Here is a 15,871-nt window from a genome sequence, read left to right on the forward strand (position 1 = left end):
GAAGGACTATTTACTGTGTAAAAATATTGCATACATAATTTGTTAAATACAAAGTCAATCCTTATTTATAAAAAAAATATTAAATCTTGCTATCCAAAAATAAACGAAATAGAAGAATAAAAACATTGGACACGTTTCATTTGAAAACACATAAAGGTAATTATTTGTCTGTTTCCAAAAATAATTAACTTTATATTCATTGAATAAAACATTTAATCGTTTTATTCTTTTAATCTGTTTTTCTTTTAATAAAAAGATTTAATATTTCTTATTCGATAAATATAAACAGTAACTGTCTTCGCTATTCTAAAACGTTCCATGGCCATATTTTTTAGGCGTGTCCAACGGATAGCTTTCCTCAAGATCTTTGCTTCGGTGACAGGGTCCTGAGGGCAAAACCGGGGCTCGGGGCGGCCATGACACGAAATATCGTTGATCGATTCCCGCCGATCCGTCCGTGCTACGGGCCAGTTTTTCAAACGCGTCGCTCTGGTTCTGGTTCCGATTCCGGTTCCGGTTGAAAATGTCGGTCGCCGCGCGTGTGCCACGAGGTTGTCGCGAGTTACGATCGTGTGCCGTGACCGCAGCGATCCGACAATTAAGTGAAAGAACGCGCAAACAGACGCTAGCCTGCTCGGCCTGCTGCTCGACTAGGCTCGGACCTCGGTATGGCGGTGCGGATCAGTCAGCGCGATGACGGTGATAAATCACCGGGTACAGGTACGGGACGTGTCGCATCGATCTGAATTCGCGTCGACTAAGGCCGGGCGCGGGCCATTCTACCAAGCAATTAACGCTTGAAGTTGATGAATAACAGACCGGAAACTTGGCTTAACTTATTTCGAATTATCGTCGAATCCGCGCGTCGGCGTTCGCGTCCGTTTCCGGGGCCGCGATAACAACGCTCTTTCGCCGAGGCCGCGATAATTCACCGCGAAACAATTAGTCGGTCGTCGAGATAGCCTCCACTCGACGCTCCTCGATTTTTGATACGGGACAAACGGCGAGCAGGAGCGAGTGTGCAGGAGTGTACGCGAGTAACGCGGCCGGAAGCTCTTCATTTACCGATGTCGAATGAATTCTAAAGGGTCGAGTGCTCGCGTTTACGTCGTGACTGGCGCGATCGTTAAGTTACGCGCGGGTTTTACCGTTTGCTCGACCGATGTCGCCCGAGCTATTGAAAGTGGTAAACCGTGTCAAACTCGTGGCTTTCAGGGAATTGATACGCGCGGGACGAGGCCAGATCGATCCCGGGCCGCGTCGATTTTCGACCTAGCGAACTAGCAACCGACGCTTTTCAAGAGCCAGCGCTCGAAGTACGGACTAATTTTTTAAAATCCGCGAACGTTTCTAGCGGGCGGATCTCCTTGCTCTCGTTGTGTGAACTGGGCGTGACCCGTGAAGTGGGCATGGTCTTGTTGCTCTTCGGGTATCCAAGACAGTGCTCCATAAGGCAATGGTACCTACAGCGAGTCTAGAGCAATTTAAGGAGCAACCGGAACCTCCTTAAATTTTATACAACTCCTGACACAAGATCAAGCTATCTTATCTCCTTCGCATGAAGTGTAGGCGTGATCCCCACGGAACGGGTCACGGTTCCGCGGAGCATTCTCTGTCCTTAATCCAGAGCGACGCAGAAGAATCGGGAGCTCTTTAAATCTTACCAAAATCCTGATAGAAGGCTATCCGTTTTATCGTGTTCGCTTAAAGTAGGCGTGGCCCTCCACGGAGTGGGCGTGTCCACGTTGCTCTCGAGACAGCCGGGAATGGGTAACGTACAATTCGAGATGAGAAATTTCTGTTGCAGAGGAGCATCCGGCCGCGATGCATCACGGGGATGGAAGCTCGTCGCACGTCAGGGCGTGGCCGATCGGTTTTATAATTTTAGCGATAGTTAACGTAATATTTCTATAAGAAGAACAAGGGAGCAGCCCTCGAGCGGAAGAAGAGACGAATATAAAAGGGAGAAAACGGAAGGGACACGTACTTACCCGACACGACGTTGCAGCGCGGTTTCGAACGGTCGCGTTCATTTCTGGGTAAATATTTGTGCAGGGTAAAACCGAATATTACCTACATTTACATTGAATTTCCGTGACCAAAACAGTTTTCGAATATCAGCACGGCACAATAATCGGTAAGAGCGTAGTATTTTGTTAAGATATATCATCAAGAACGAATAACTTACGACGTCTAAATTTATTGTATTATTTGTAAATAAATTTATTGTATGTACATATCAATAAAACGATTGTCTTTATCTTTCAGACTTTGTTTCTGATCCGTGTCACAAGAGAGCATCACGGCGCGTTACTCTTTCTCCCCCTATCCCTCCTTTGATCGTACTGTTCCGTGGCCGCGGTCTCTAAACTCCCCCCGTTCAACAAAGCTCCCACGCCTATCAGCGCGAGCTGCGCGAGTCGTGTCAACTGCCCGCGCGAAAGAGTTTCGCGCGCGAGCGGCAAGAGCGAGTGGTTCCCTTGATCGACTCTCTCTCTCTCGCGAACGCATTCAGCCGGCGCGGCGTTTCTGCCTGGAACTTGCCGAAAGAAACGTCGACGCAGCGACACCGACCGCCTAATGACAACGTTAATTACTTCGTCTATCTCGCGGCCATTAATTACACACCGCGGTGCAACTGACTTTCCCCGGGAAAGGTAAAGCACGCGCGCCGGTGCCGGCCGACAAAAACCGGTAAAATACGAGCGCAACCAACATTCTCGAACCCTGACAAACTCGGGAACAAAATTCGCCGTTGCTTCGTTACCGCTGTTGAAAGTAACGCGATCTACGCCGGTCAGCTTGTAACCGCACGGGGGGGAAAAAGCAAGTCAGCCGTGCTTCTAATTGCTTGGGTGTAACAAACAGGAGGATAAGCGCCCTCCTATTATTTCTTTCGTTTTCACATATGTTGTGGTAATCGAGAAACTAAGCGGTACATGTTCTTTTTAATACCAGCAGTAATTCCATTTCAAGGGGGCGAAACTCACCCCCGAAAGTTTAGCGTGCGACGAGAATAATTGAAACGCTTCGTGGAAACACGGATTCCCCTTGAATTTTAATGTTTCATGCTAAACTTTCGGTGGTGGTTCTTAACTCTGTTGTGTGCACCGAATTATCGCCGATGTGAACAACGTATCGTTTAATTTTTTGAGTGCTGCACCGATATGAAAACGATGAAAATTATAAGCGGACACTTGCCTACTGTCCCGTGCAAGTCCCAGCGCAATGAATTGTCCACAAAATTTGATTCCCTTCCCGCGTTTCTTGCAATCCCCATCGAGAAGAAAGCGCGTCATCGTCTCTGTCAGATTTTGGCAGCTCGATGGAAACGTTAAGAGCACGAAATAGATTTACGAGCTACTGGGACGATAACTTTTATAGCGTCTCGGAGCGTTATCCGCAGCCGGTCGCGTCTTCGCGCGGAACAGACCTGTACCACGCACGAAAACGATGATAAGTATTCTCTCGAATGCCAATTAACAGAGTCCCATCCCGTAGATCGGTCGAGTTTTACCGAATCCACGCGTTTTAGTTTACCAACTATCGACCAGAAACGGTCGGCCGAGTGCAGCGATGCACGCGCGCGCGCGCGCGACTGCACAAGTGCGAACGCGAGTGCTCGTATCAGTTGGCCGCGGTGCAACGGGCGGTATTCAAGTAGTCGATGAAGTCAACTATTTGCGGTTCTCTCATGCGTGGTATCATAGGTGGAGCGGTCCATGCACGGTGATGCTGCTGCTGTTGCTGTTGCGGCGGTTTCGGCCAGCCGCTGCTTGGCTTCCCCTTCTTTTTATCCCGTTTCCGCGGGTGCTCTTGCAGCGTTATCGACTTGCCGAAGACGAACAGACAGGGGCCGAGGTAAGGTCGAAAGTCGGGTATGCTCTGCTTGTACACCAGGCTGAAGCCGCCTGTGTCGGCCGTCGCGTTCACAGGCACATCCATTATCACTGGAATAAATTAAACATCAGCCACCCGACCGCATATTTGTTTACCCACTTGTCCCAGTTTCTCGTCGGGTTCCAAATAAAATATGTAATTCCGTCTGGAACGAGCCGCGCGCGCAGCCGAAGGTGGATAAAGCGGGGTAATCCGGTGAACGAGACGACAAACGGTGGATGAAAAAAAAGGGGATTGGTTGTCGGTCAGGAACCCGAGGTCGTCCGAGGCCAGGAAAGAAGCCTCGAAGGCTTCTCGCCCGACCTAGATTCGATCAGGGAAAATTAAAGCTATTTCGGTGGGAGTGTCTCGGCCGAAAGAGAGTCGAAGGTTGCCCGCTCGATTCGTATTCCTATCCTGGACCGGGCAAAGTTGTTTAATCAGAGGACCCGGGGACGCGACGGCAGTCGATACTATATAGTAGATTCTCAAAAGCTTGTTCGAATATTCCGAAGGAGAAACATCGGAGACAGGGACAGGGGGGCAGGGAAAGAGAGAGAGAGAGAGAGAGAGAGAGAGAGAGATAGGGTCAGCCGTATGCTATTCGTTGTCTTGCCCCCCGACTTCCATTCCCCCCGGAAACTTTCTCTCCCGCAGTCGCGGTTCCTGATAACTTCCTTCTGTTTGTGATTCGGAGTCCCTACGGCCCGTAGTTTGCTAACCTTTAACCAAGCTATGGAGGACACTGGAATAGAGGCGCTTGGTAATTCTCGAGCTGGGCGGGTGCATCCTGGGATTCGTGTTGATCTCGATCAGCCAGACGGAAAGGTCCTCCATCACCACGAAATCTGCCCCGTACAGCTCGAAGCTGCATCGCCTTCTGTCCATGTGCTCCTGGGATGCCAGCATCGTTAGAACTATGGCCTCGGCCATCTTCGGGTAGATCCTGTCGTAATACGGCTCGCCGTCCAGACCTATTTGCCTGACAAACGCGAAGCCTTCTTATCCTTCCGAACAATAAACGCTGCAATCGCGGAGATCGTTGGACAAGGTTTAACGAAAACTCTTCCGGTTATCTGTAAGGTTTGCGACTTTCGCGTGCAATGATACGATACGAATTGAATAATTCTCTTTTGCGAGAGCTTGTTTGCTTGTTTGGGAAACATTTGTCGAGACGACTCCGCGCAGATATCCGGAACCGCGTAATTTTCCAGGCGGTCCAACGGTCACGCCTGTCCGTTCTCGCGACAAGAAATCCACCCCTAAATCAGCGAGAAGGCGTGATCTACGCCGAGAGTGCAGAAGCGGGGGTGGTGGCGAACGCGGACGCGGACGCGGACCGACAAGGAAGTACACGGGTCCTGAGCATATTTGCGTACCGGACCTATCAATCTCGAGATTCATCCCCACGGGCTATCGAGTGTAACGAACGGATAACCGAAACTTCTCCATAGAACCCTGGTCGGGGATAGACCGGGGTGCAGAGAGAGAGATTACTTTAAATATTCGTTCAGCTTCTCGCAGTCCCATCCTTGATCGCGGACCGATTTTACGACTTCCTCCGAGTATCCGCGTTTCCTCCGTCGCCGCCTCTCCTCGTCATACTTCTCTTGAATGGCGGTATTGCAGATATGAATCGCTTCGTGATAAGTCGAGAAAGTGTAGGGCTTCGAGCTGAACCGAAGCAGCCCCTCCCTGATGGAAAAGGATGAAATAGGATCAAGAGAAATTCTTTGATGGAATCTCCCCGGCCGAATCTCCGTCGCGCTGCGGAAATAGTTTTCCGAAAAATTCGGAACCGTTTTCTCTCCGCCGATCGATTCTCGAAGAATCACTTTGCGGAGATCGTCTGCGCGCGCGCGCTCCTTCGTCTCCGTCACGTTCGTAGCTCGTGGGCAATTTGCCAAAATATTACAGGTGTAGGGTAGTAGAGCGGGTTACTGCGGGATAACCAATTCCTCCGCTTTGGCTTGTTATCGAACATAATCAAGTTAATATTCATCTATTAAGAGATATTCAAGCTTCTTATTCCTTTATTTTCTTTATATTTTAATTAAAAAATGTCACGTTTCTCATTAGACGAATACAAAGTTTGGTCGTCTATTTTCGAGCATGACTAACTTCGTATTCATTCAATAAGAAATATTAAATTCTGTTATTGAAAGACAGAAAAAAATGAAAGAATAGAAAGATTGGATATGTCTTATTCGATAAATATTAAGTTAATTATTTGTTTGTTTTCGGACACAATTAATTTAATATTTATGGGAAGAGACGTATTCAATTCTTGTAACACTTTATTTTGCTTGTTCACGAGCATGACTAATTTTATATTTATATTGTTGAGACATATCCGACTATTCTTATTCTCTTATTTTCTTTGTTCTGGAATCGAAAGAATTTAATACTTCCCGTTCGATAAATATACGCACATCAATTGATCACCTCGCAGTAACCTGCTTCACTACCATAAATAACGACCGGAGTACGGATCTGATCGTAAAACGAACTCCGTGATTCTTTCGATAATTCCGCTCTAAGAAACTCACTTGAACAGCCATATGGTGAGAGGAAAAGTGCTGGTGACCAAGTACCACTGTCTTATGTCGAACTTCGTGTCGTGAATCAACAGCGGCCGTTCTAAAGTGAAAATAAGTCGAATGAAAAAGATCGGATTCCGCAAAGACAGCTGTTCAAACGAGGAACTACCTACCAATGTACTTCTGCACGATGAAGTAATCCTTCGGTCTGGATTTCACCTTGCGGAATATATCTTTGAAATTATGGGATATGCTTATCCCGGTGCCGCAACAAAGCTCGCTCGGTTTCAGGATCCACATGTTCCTCATTCCGTTCAGTTCGTACTGCGGATCCACTTCCTTCAGTTTAGATAGAGTCGACTTTGCCACATCGTAGTATCTCTGGGGAAGATCGTCGATTCGTGTAGATGGCGAACGCGATTTCTTGGTTACTCGTTTAAAACTATCGAGCACTAATGTGACATGATTGGATTTATTTAACCTCTCGGGCACGGCTGGATTTAACGCGAATGAAATTTTTCATAACTAAATTACCATTTTTCTTAATATACAATTTTTTTGTTATAGTTATATATTAATTTATGTATTAAGAGGTTAATTTCGTACTATTTGAACTATAATATACTTGTGCACCTTCTGCATCTAGAAAATGTTCAAAAAATAAAGATCAGTAGTTTTTTTAAATAGAATTCGATATTTTTCAAATTTCCGTTACACTTCCACCTATAAAAAATAAATGCACTATGTGCTATGCATATTTCAACTACGCAAATTCTATATTGAAAAATTTGTTGGCTGATGCATATTTTAATAGCCACAAATGATGCACAAGATGCATGGACTTCTATAAGGAAGTGTACCTAAAAATTTCTTCTAGAAATATCTTTGAAATGTCACATATTGTAAGAGAAAACAATCTTGGCTATGTAGGTATTTGAGGGATATAAAAGGACGCATTGTTTAGCGAAGAGAGAAGAAACGAGTGCAAGGGAGATCTACTTGTAAATGTTGTCGACTCTTCTCGGACGCGTACTCGATCCCGCCGCCGTCGTGAACGACAGTCGTGTAATCGTCCAAAAAGGAATTCCAGTCATCCTCGGAAAGCTCCGTGACAAAGTCTTCATCTATGTTTTGGTGGTTCGCGCAAGCGATAAATTCCTCGCAGCGTTTTATGGCGCATTCCAGCCGACTCATTGGAATCGTACGTTGCCCGAGCTCGGCCCCGAGCTCCCGTTCATCTTGCATTCTTTGGACGAACCACTTCAACAGGCCGGCAGTCGCGGTCAGTCGAAAGTCCTCGAGGAAAGCTTTTGGTTCTCTGCTCAGGTTGTAGCTCCGAGGGAACAGCACGCTCGACACGTCTTTCTCGTACAGCCAGTGCGCCTCTTCCAGCACGCGAGCCATTCCTAACTATGGTCGTATTATCGCACTTTTACCGATCGCGCGCCCTTCAACGACTCGCCGTACACATCGGCTCGAAAAGTCTCCCATCCTCCGTTGGAAAAGTTTTCAAGTCGCGTGTCAATAATTGACAATCGCGAACGGCAACGTGTTGCCGAGCGGAGACTTTCTGAAGTCACTGTATGTACAACTTCCACCGGTCGGCGTCGTCGCGAGGACTTCCAACAGAATCGGATATACCTCCGGCAAGGAAAGGTTCTCTGGTCTAACTCTGACTTTTTAACCCCTTAACGCGCAGAAACGTATTAACACGGGCGTGCAAAACCGGCCAAAATGTGCAGACCCGTATATATACGGTCGGCGTCGCAACTTATGTCGCTAAAATGTTCAGATTCGAATATATCCGGGCATTAAAAATAACTTAATAAAAACCAAAGAAAACATTCAATTTATTGATATTCATCATGATTAAATATTTTTCAGTTTTTTTTTCGTCTCCTCCTTCCCCTTCAAAATAGTAACTGGTAATTGAGAAACAGCACTATGGGTACAAAATTCGATCTGCAATGCGATTCAATATTCACTATAATTATTTATCCACTATTTTTATTGAATTTTTAGTAATGTTTGCATTTTTTTTAAATATTTATTGAAATTAAGGTCTAAATATGTATTTTCTTAGATACAAAAAATTGATTTTTTTTGGTCGGTTTTTTTTTTAAATTGGGCATTAAGGGGTTAACCTGCACAATGATGCACAACTTGATATACCGACACTTATGGTACCTCCTTTGAGGACAGGTGATTAATAAAGTTTTTGAAATATACGTGTAGCTCTGATTATTCCAAAATTTCCACGATTGAAAGTAACGAAATTAGTAATAAATTAGTAATAAATAAGTAAATTTCTGAATTTTTTAAAGTACACGAAGTATTATAATCGTAGCAGTCTGGTTGAGAAGCATACCGCATGTGTACAATAAAACTTAATGGGCTAACTCAAATAAATGCACAGACATTGGCAGAAAAAAGGAAAAACTTTGACGCTGAATATTCGAAAAGTTACGAATCGTCTGCGCTCAAAGAGGGTGCAAGCTTTGACATTGCGCAAAGGCTGATCGAAAAGTCGGAGTTCACCTGACCACCTCTCCTTGCAAGTCGCTCGAGAAATGCACGGCAAAGGGTTGAAGAACACGACTTCGCGTCGCAATTTTAACGATTCTGAAGACAGAGCTTGAACAGCGTTAACCTTGGATGTGTAAACGGATGGTTTCTGATATCTGTTGAGCAGGGTGTTACTGCCGAGGCTACGATGCCAGTCAACGAAGTCGTTTCGGCAGTCCCATATAAAGTCCGGCGATTTGTGACGTAATAAAGCGAAGATCACCGCTTTCTCGTTTAACGTTCCGTCCGCCGTGGTCAGATCTCCCAATGATCTCGCTTCCAGGCTGGCCACGCTACCTAAGCGTCGAGCAGATTTTTTTGCAATATCGCGATTGTTCGCGACCGAGAGAGAGAGAGAGAGAGAGACGCCTCGAATGCTTCGTTTTATTCGGCGGCTACGCCGTTCCGGCGTTTACGCGGTTAATGTTTAATTAAAGAAACAGGCAGCGGGGAACGCGAGGCTGCGAAAAAGTTTAATCAAGAGAGTCGACGGGCAAACTAACCGTAAGGCAGGTTTCTTGTTTTTGTGGCTTCGTATTTCTGCACCCAACCTCGCCTCTCCAGAGCTTCTTTCAGTTTCGGCAGCTCGCCCCGAATCAGAAATATTTTGTGTCTCTGGGGGACAGGTGATCAAATCAAATAGAAAGAAAATTACGAGGACAGACGGGAAGAAAACGGTAGCGGTTCCACTGGGAAATGCTAGAGCGTCCGAAGGATGAAGTTACCTTGACAGCCTTGTTGACGGTCGCCTTAATTTTCTCGTAACCCTCTCGTCTCATCCAGTGTGCTTTGCAGCAATCGCCGTCTTTGACGACCACGCTCCTGTAACTGGTGTTTGTGCAGTGGTAGTTGTTGTCAAAGTCCATCTCCCGGGGGCAGCAGGAACACGTGTCCATGTACGATTTCGGGAACGCGCCGCAGTCGAGTTGCGGCAGGCTGTTAACAGCGCTGATCTCATTGTCATCCGACCCCGCAACCGAACATTTCGCGTTCATTCTCCCCGGGACCGGCTGCTCGTACGGATTGTACGGATTCACGGAGCTCTCCTTCTTTTCCAGGTTAATCAAAGGGGCCGGTTTGCAGGTGGATTGGTTCGCTTTGTCCTCCCTTGTCGTATCCATCGTAATCTTTAACGTTCCTTGATCGGCGAAAGTGAAATTGCAACGTTGAACGCTATGTTGCTCGAGAGAATTCGTCGAACGATCCCGAACGTCGTCGAAAGGAACATTCTTATACGCGTGCAGGCGAAAGAACAGTTTGTATAAAATATTGATCGACGTCCGGGGACTTTAAACGGCTGACGAACGAAGCGGGGAAGGCTAAATGGATCGGCTCGTTTAACCTACTCGCCTTATTGTCCGCGGCGAGCTTCCTAATCTTCCAAGTCCATGTAATTAACCTTTTATGGAGCAAACTTTGGGGGAACTATCGGCTAGCCGATAAAAAGCATTAATTTAGCGCGGCGTTTATACTACCCTTTAATCGTATAACGTAGTAACGCGATCGGGGCTAACCTAACAGGGGTTCATCGACACCAGGGTTAACAGCATTATTCAACGTCGTCCGCGCGAAGGGAAGCGCCGTTAAAACACCGAAGCGATTTGCGAAGATTTGCTCGGGGAATACTTGCCATTGTCATCGCGACGAACAATTTCGAAAATATCAGCTTCGATTTCATGGTAGGCGAAACACCGACAGGTCCGAGCCGTTCACCAGCGTGCGCGGGAATGTTTCCGTGGGAACTTGCTGGAAATCGACCGGACATGCACTTTTCCAAGTTTCTCGTGGGAGAGAGCGGCTCTGTGAAAGTTTCGTCGGTCCGCGGGTTTGATTAGAAGCTTCTTCATCGAGTGTCGCGGTGCCGCGACGACTCCCCGAGTTCGGTGAAAGCCTTCCCCCGAATGCCCGAGACACACGTTTCAACCCCGAAATTTATTTCATGGTTCTTTTAATCCGAACGGTCGAGTTTGCCGAAATTCTCCGGTAGTTCCTGACGTTTCATTAGACGGACATGTTGCTTTTCCCGCGACCGTCGATTTTTTCGCACCTTTATTCGCGCAATTCTCGGCGTACGTCCGCGAATCCCATATATTTCATGCGATCGAATATATAGACGCGAGTCGAATTCTTTCGATAACGCAGCAACGTTCAAATTCCGTCGTTCCACTATTCCGATCGAAAATTATTTCAAGTACAATCGTAATAAGAAAGGACTGACCAACCAAATATTAGATTTACTTCGTGATTAACCCTTTGCACTCGAAGCCATTTCAACTGGAAATCTAAAATAATTTTTCTGGCTTCCAGCGTTTCCATTTTATATAACAATATTTATTTGACGCATATGAAATCGGGTATTGCGACTCGTACAACTGTTACACCTTTAACAATTTTTAAATCTAGATTTTGGCGATATCTATCAAAAATAATTTTGGAACGTGCTACACCAATTTCAATGGCGTCGCAGAGTCGTCACTCGAGCGCAAAGGGTTAATTAATTTCGAATTGCATTTACGATCATTTTTCAGATATAACATGATTAGGTGAGGTAATATTTATTCTGCACAAAATCTACAGTCTTTAGTCACAATGATATAACCATCATATTAAACAAAATTATAAATGAATACAAGCATCGCTAAATGCATTGTAACAAATCACCTACTAATAACGAAAGCCTGAAATGTTACGTAAAGCACGTTGTTACGTCACAACAACGAGACGAATCCGTCATTATCTCTGTTATCGTAAATCTCTTTAGCTATTTGCTGTTATATTAAATTTATATTTGGTGTCATACTGGTCGGAATTAATTTTATCGACAAAGAGGACACGTAATGTGCAAGATATGAAGGAAAAACAAAATCTATTAAGTAATATGAAATTAAAGATACGAAATAAATAAACAGTCATGCTTGCCGTTTCTTAGAACTTTCTGCAGCACCCTATACTAATGGTTTATTATTTTACATATATTATGTTCAATAAATACAACATCTTCAATTTGACAGCAATCAATGTTAAACCCATACCATAAACGGCTAACGAACCTCGTTAATAATGAATAATAATAACAACAACAAAAAAGGAACATAGAATCGCAAAGAATCAATGGATTATCTCATGGAAGTCTCGTGATATAGGTTTTTCTTTTCACGTGTTCGCGATTGAACGACGGTATCGACAGCAGTACAAACATTACAGGAAATCTGTTGTATTTAACGAGAAGCAGCAGACCGGCAGAAAGGGGTGGAAATCATGTCTGCGAATCGTACCTTCGATCCAGCCTGCTGCAGCAGCTACGAGCGAGTTAACTAGCTAAGTAACCGCGCCCACTGCGCTCTCTAATCACCAAAGGCACCGAGAATGCTTTTAAACTTTCCATCCACAATTACGTCCTCCTTCGTATGGAGGCTCTCCTATTAGGCCTTTCATCAGTTTAATTATCGCGGAACTGTTTGAAATGTACGCATCGATTAAACTCAGCGAGAACATTAAACTCTGGTGGTTTAAACGACGGAAAATTGCATAATCGTCTGTTCTTCTCATCGCTTCATTCTTTTCACATCTGGTCGCGGTTGCGATACACGGGGTGTCCCAAAAGTCATTTGCAGTCAGGAAATAAGGACTTTCTGGCGTTATGCGAGGTATTAGGTTGGAAACTGTGAAACGGGCGTCGCACCTGAACACGGATTAAACAAAAGCGCCCGTTTCATGATATCCGACTTAATAAATTTTTCCTTAACGCAAATGAAAACCGCGGCTTTGTTTACGTGTTATCAATGAAAAACGGTGACCAATGAGAGATGAGATCAGTAGGCGCTTAGGGATCGACCAATGAGCAGAACTGAGCTTCGTCCACCGGGCCACCTCGCGCCAATTAAACTTGCCTGTCATTGGTCAGTGGTTTCGGTTAGTAGCTTGTAAACGAAGCCGCGGATTGCACTTGCGCTAAGAAAAAAAGTTACTGCAAACCCCTTATTTCCCAACGGTAAGTGTCTGTTGGAACATCCTGCCGTCTCACAACGGGACGGGCAATCAATGAAAATGTTTCTTTCATACGCCTACCAATGCCAGTTGGAACACAGCGGACGGAACATTTTGCGAAGGAAAAGGAATCAGCAGAGAGCAGGGAAGAGCGTAGAAGAGCCGAGAGTTCTCGAAGCGAAATGCGGAGAAACGAGGGTGCAGCACCTTTCGCAGCACCATGAACTTAACCGGGAAACTTCGTAACTTGTTTCTTCGTTGAAAATGCATCGTATAAGATCTACAATCCTTCGGATACAAGCACGAAAGTACTCCAACGCTTTCAAACGAGATTACCTTGTAATAAGATTTATACAACTGCGAGTCCATTTTGGTTATGGCGCAGTGCGCCACGGTTACCTTCGAGCTTCGGGCTTCCGGCTTCGAGGTTCGGGTAGGAGTTACGTCGCGATACAACCGAATCTCCATAACGTGGAACTTTCGGCGACTTTTTCTTTCGCTCCTGATTACGTTCGTCCGATGAATTCAGCCAAATTACGTCGTGTCGTCGTGTCCACCGTTTACGCTATTTAACCCTTTGCACCCGAAGCCATTTTAACCTTAGATTCAAAATTGCTATTTTGACCAGCTGTAGTATAGTACTTAGTATTAGGACCTTGAATAAGTTCTCGCTGTATTCTTCCCAAAATAAAAGCTTTATTTAAAATATAACGTTCAAAATCAGTTAACTCAAAGTATTGCCCATTTCTAGAGACCACTTTCTCCCATCTTTCCGGCAGTAAAAGAATTCCGCGTCAGAAAAACAATTCGTCTTTCGAGGCAATCCATGAATCGATCCATTTTTTAGTTTTTTCGGAAGAATAGAAGCACTGCTCAGCCAGGCCATGTACCATCGATCGGTATAGGTGATAATCGGAAGGAGCTATGTCTGATAAATACAGCGGGTGAGGTAAAACTACCCATTTAAACGTTTCCAGGTAGGTCTTTGCTGGTTTTGCAACACGTGGCCGAGCGTTGTCGTGTAACAATCGTTGTGTATCATGCACACCAGAAAGTTAAAACAGCTGTGACGATTGAACTGCTTATTATTTCGGGTCCGAAAAACTAAATATTTTTCAGTCATTCTAAAATTAGGATAAACAGCATTTTTCTTAAAATTAACACTGTTACGTAGTAAAAGAAAATTCATAAACTTTACGCTCCGGAACTTGTTCATTTCTTTGAACGTGACTCGGAGTTTCCGCGTTCTTCTCTCACTGGTCACTGTATTTTTTATTAATAACTCCTAAACAAAGCCGCAGTTTCCATTTACGCCAAGGAAAAAATTACTTCAAGTTACCTCCGGAACTCATTTTCCGGAGTTATTATAATCTTGATCTCAATGACCCTCGGAAACACAAACACATCGTACCACCACGTTATCAGTTACCAATATTTTTAAATTTATTAAAACGCAAGATCCTTAAATATTTGGATTATAAAATAAACGTATTATGCTTACACGTGTAACGTGGATGAATATATTACAATAACACTTGCTGAAAATTAGAATAAATATCTTATCGTTACCTCTATAAACTGATGTAAAATAGCTGACAAAATGACGTTGTCGTGTCTCTGCTCGTATAGGGGTCGTTTTTCTTTTAGGGCTCAACTCAAACGCAACAATTGAAGTCGATAGCGATCTCCCGTAATAGTTTCATTCGGTTTGAGCAGCTCATAATAAATTACACCCTTCTGATCCCACCAAATGCAGTGATGAAGCTTCGAACCATGGATATTTGGTTTTGCAGACGATGTTGATTCATGGTCGGGCTTACCCCACGATTTTTTACGCTTTTGGATTATCGTAATGAATCCACTTTTCATCGCCAGGGACGATACGGTGCAAAAAGCCTTTTCCTTTCTGCCGTTTTGCAGACATCAGAAAACGCCGTTCACCGTCTCTCGGCTTCAATTCATACGGCACCCAATGTCCCTGCTTCTGCATCATTCCTAACCCTTTTAAACGTTTTGAAACTGTTGACGCATCTACTTGCAATATTTTTCCTAACTCTGCTAGCGTCTTACACGGGTCTTCATCAAGCAATTTCTCTAATTATTCATCTTTAAACTTTGTCGATGCGCCAAAACGTTCCTTATCCTCAAGTTCGAAATCATTATTTTTTAAGCGTCGAAAACAGTCTCTGCATGTCGTGCCCAATTGATCATTGTCGCCGTAAGTCTCAACAAGAATTCTGTGTGCTTCAGATGGTGATATCTTTTGAATAAAGTAGTGCAATAAAAGTCCCCGCGAAACCACTTTATTCGGCACAAACGTAGACATCTTCAGAACCAATAAACAGACACGTGGTTGAGACTATAGTGAACAATCGTACACTGAAATTTAAGGTAACATACAGTACTTTCTTGCCGATGTGTCACCATTAGAAATTCCATGCACGGAGTACATACTACTAATGTTATCTTTTGAGAAACAGCGAGAACTTATTCAAGGACCTAATATAATTTATGCATGTGAGATTGAGTCTTGTGACTCGTAAAACTGTTAACGCTTTTAACAGAAAGGTCTTTAATAATGTCAACATTATTTTGTTAATTATATAACAATTTTCATTGACACTTAAGAGGCGCCACTCGAGTGCAAAGGGTTAATCCTATCACTGGATTTCAAAACTGACCTGTCCGATCCAGGCGCTTCGGTCTTCCGATGAATAACGAAACGAGTCTCGTTGCAATTAGAATTGATATTGGTCCTATTACAGACTTTACAGACATTCCGATACCTTTTTGACAAACGCTATATAAAATAAGCGTTGATAAGTGTTAAATGTTTAAAAAACGGTCGCTGAAGTCGCTATGCGGCGAGACTTTGTCAGATCGGAAAAATGTTCTCAGTG

The 15,871-nt window shown here is 44.5% G+C and overlaps 2 protein-coding genes across 3 annotated transcripts in view; one reads left to right on the forward strand and one right to left on the reverse strand.

Moving 5' to 3' along the window:
• Positions 1-2,260, forward strand: part of LOC144478321 (zwei Ig domain protein zig-8) — a 34,432-nt gene extending 32,172 nt beyond the window's left edge. For both annotated transcript variants that reach the window (XM_078196101.1, XM_078196102.1), the window contains one exon: positions 1,808-2,260. In XM_078196101.1, the coding sequence (XP_078052227.1) occupies positions 1,808-1,914 (107 nt within the window). In that variant the 3' untranslated portion in view covers positions 1,915-2,260. The remainder of the gene's footprint in view (positions 1-1,807) is intronic.
• A 1,367-nt stretch (positions 2,261-3,627) lies between these two features.
• LOC144478324 (tubulin glycylase 3A) lies at positions 3,628-10,105 on the reverse strand. Its single transcript, XM_078196105.1, has 9 exons — positions 9,710-10,105; positions 9,488-9,599; positions 9,070-9,281; positions 7,419-7,829; positions 6,593-6,800; positions 6,429-6,519; positions 5,377-5,574; positions 4,602-4,861; positions 3,628-3,950 (listed from the first exon to the last, which is right to left on the reverse strand). Exons 1-9 carry the CDS (start codon positions 10,103-10,105, stop codon positions 3,628-3,630), a joined length of 2,211 nt encoding a protein of 736 aa, XP_078052231.1.
• Positions 10,106-15,871: the final 5,766 nt, after the last annotated feature.

The sequence above is a fragment of the Augochlora pura genome, chromosome 2 (assembly GCF_028453695.1).
Source record: "Augochlora pura isolate Apur16 chromosome 2, APUR_v2.2.1, whole genome shotgun sequence".
Taxonomy (NCBI): domain Eukaryota; kingdom Metazoa; phylum Arthropoda; class Insecta; order Hymenoptera; family Halictidae; genus Augochlora; species Augochlora pura.

Excerpts from the sequence above, each read along its gene's own strand:
- LOC144478324 (XM_078196105.1), bottom strand. The coding sequence starts at position 10,105 with ATGGATACGACAAGGGAGGACAAAGCGAACCAATCCACCTGCAAACCG. Across the intron at positions 9,600-9,709 it reads CCGTCAACAAGGCTGTCAAG|AGACACAAAATATTTCTGAT; the intron begins GTAACTTCATCC and ends CCTGTCCCCCAG. Across the intron at positions 6,801-7,418 it reads AGAGTCGACAACATTTACAA|AGATACTACGATGTGGCAAA; the intron begins GTAGATCTCCCT and ends GATCTTCCCCAG.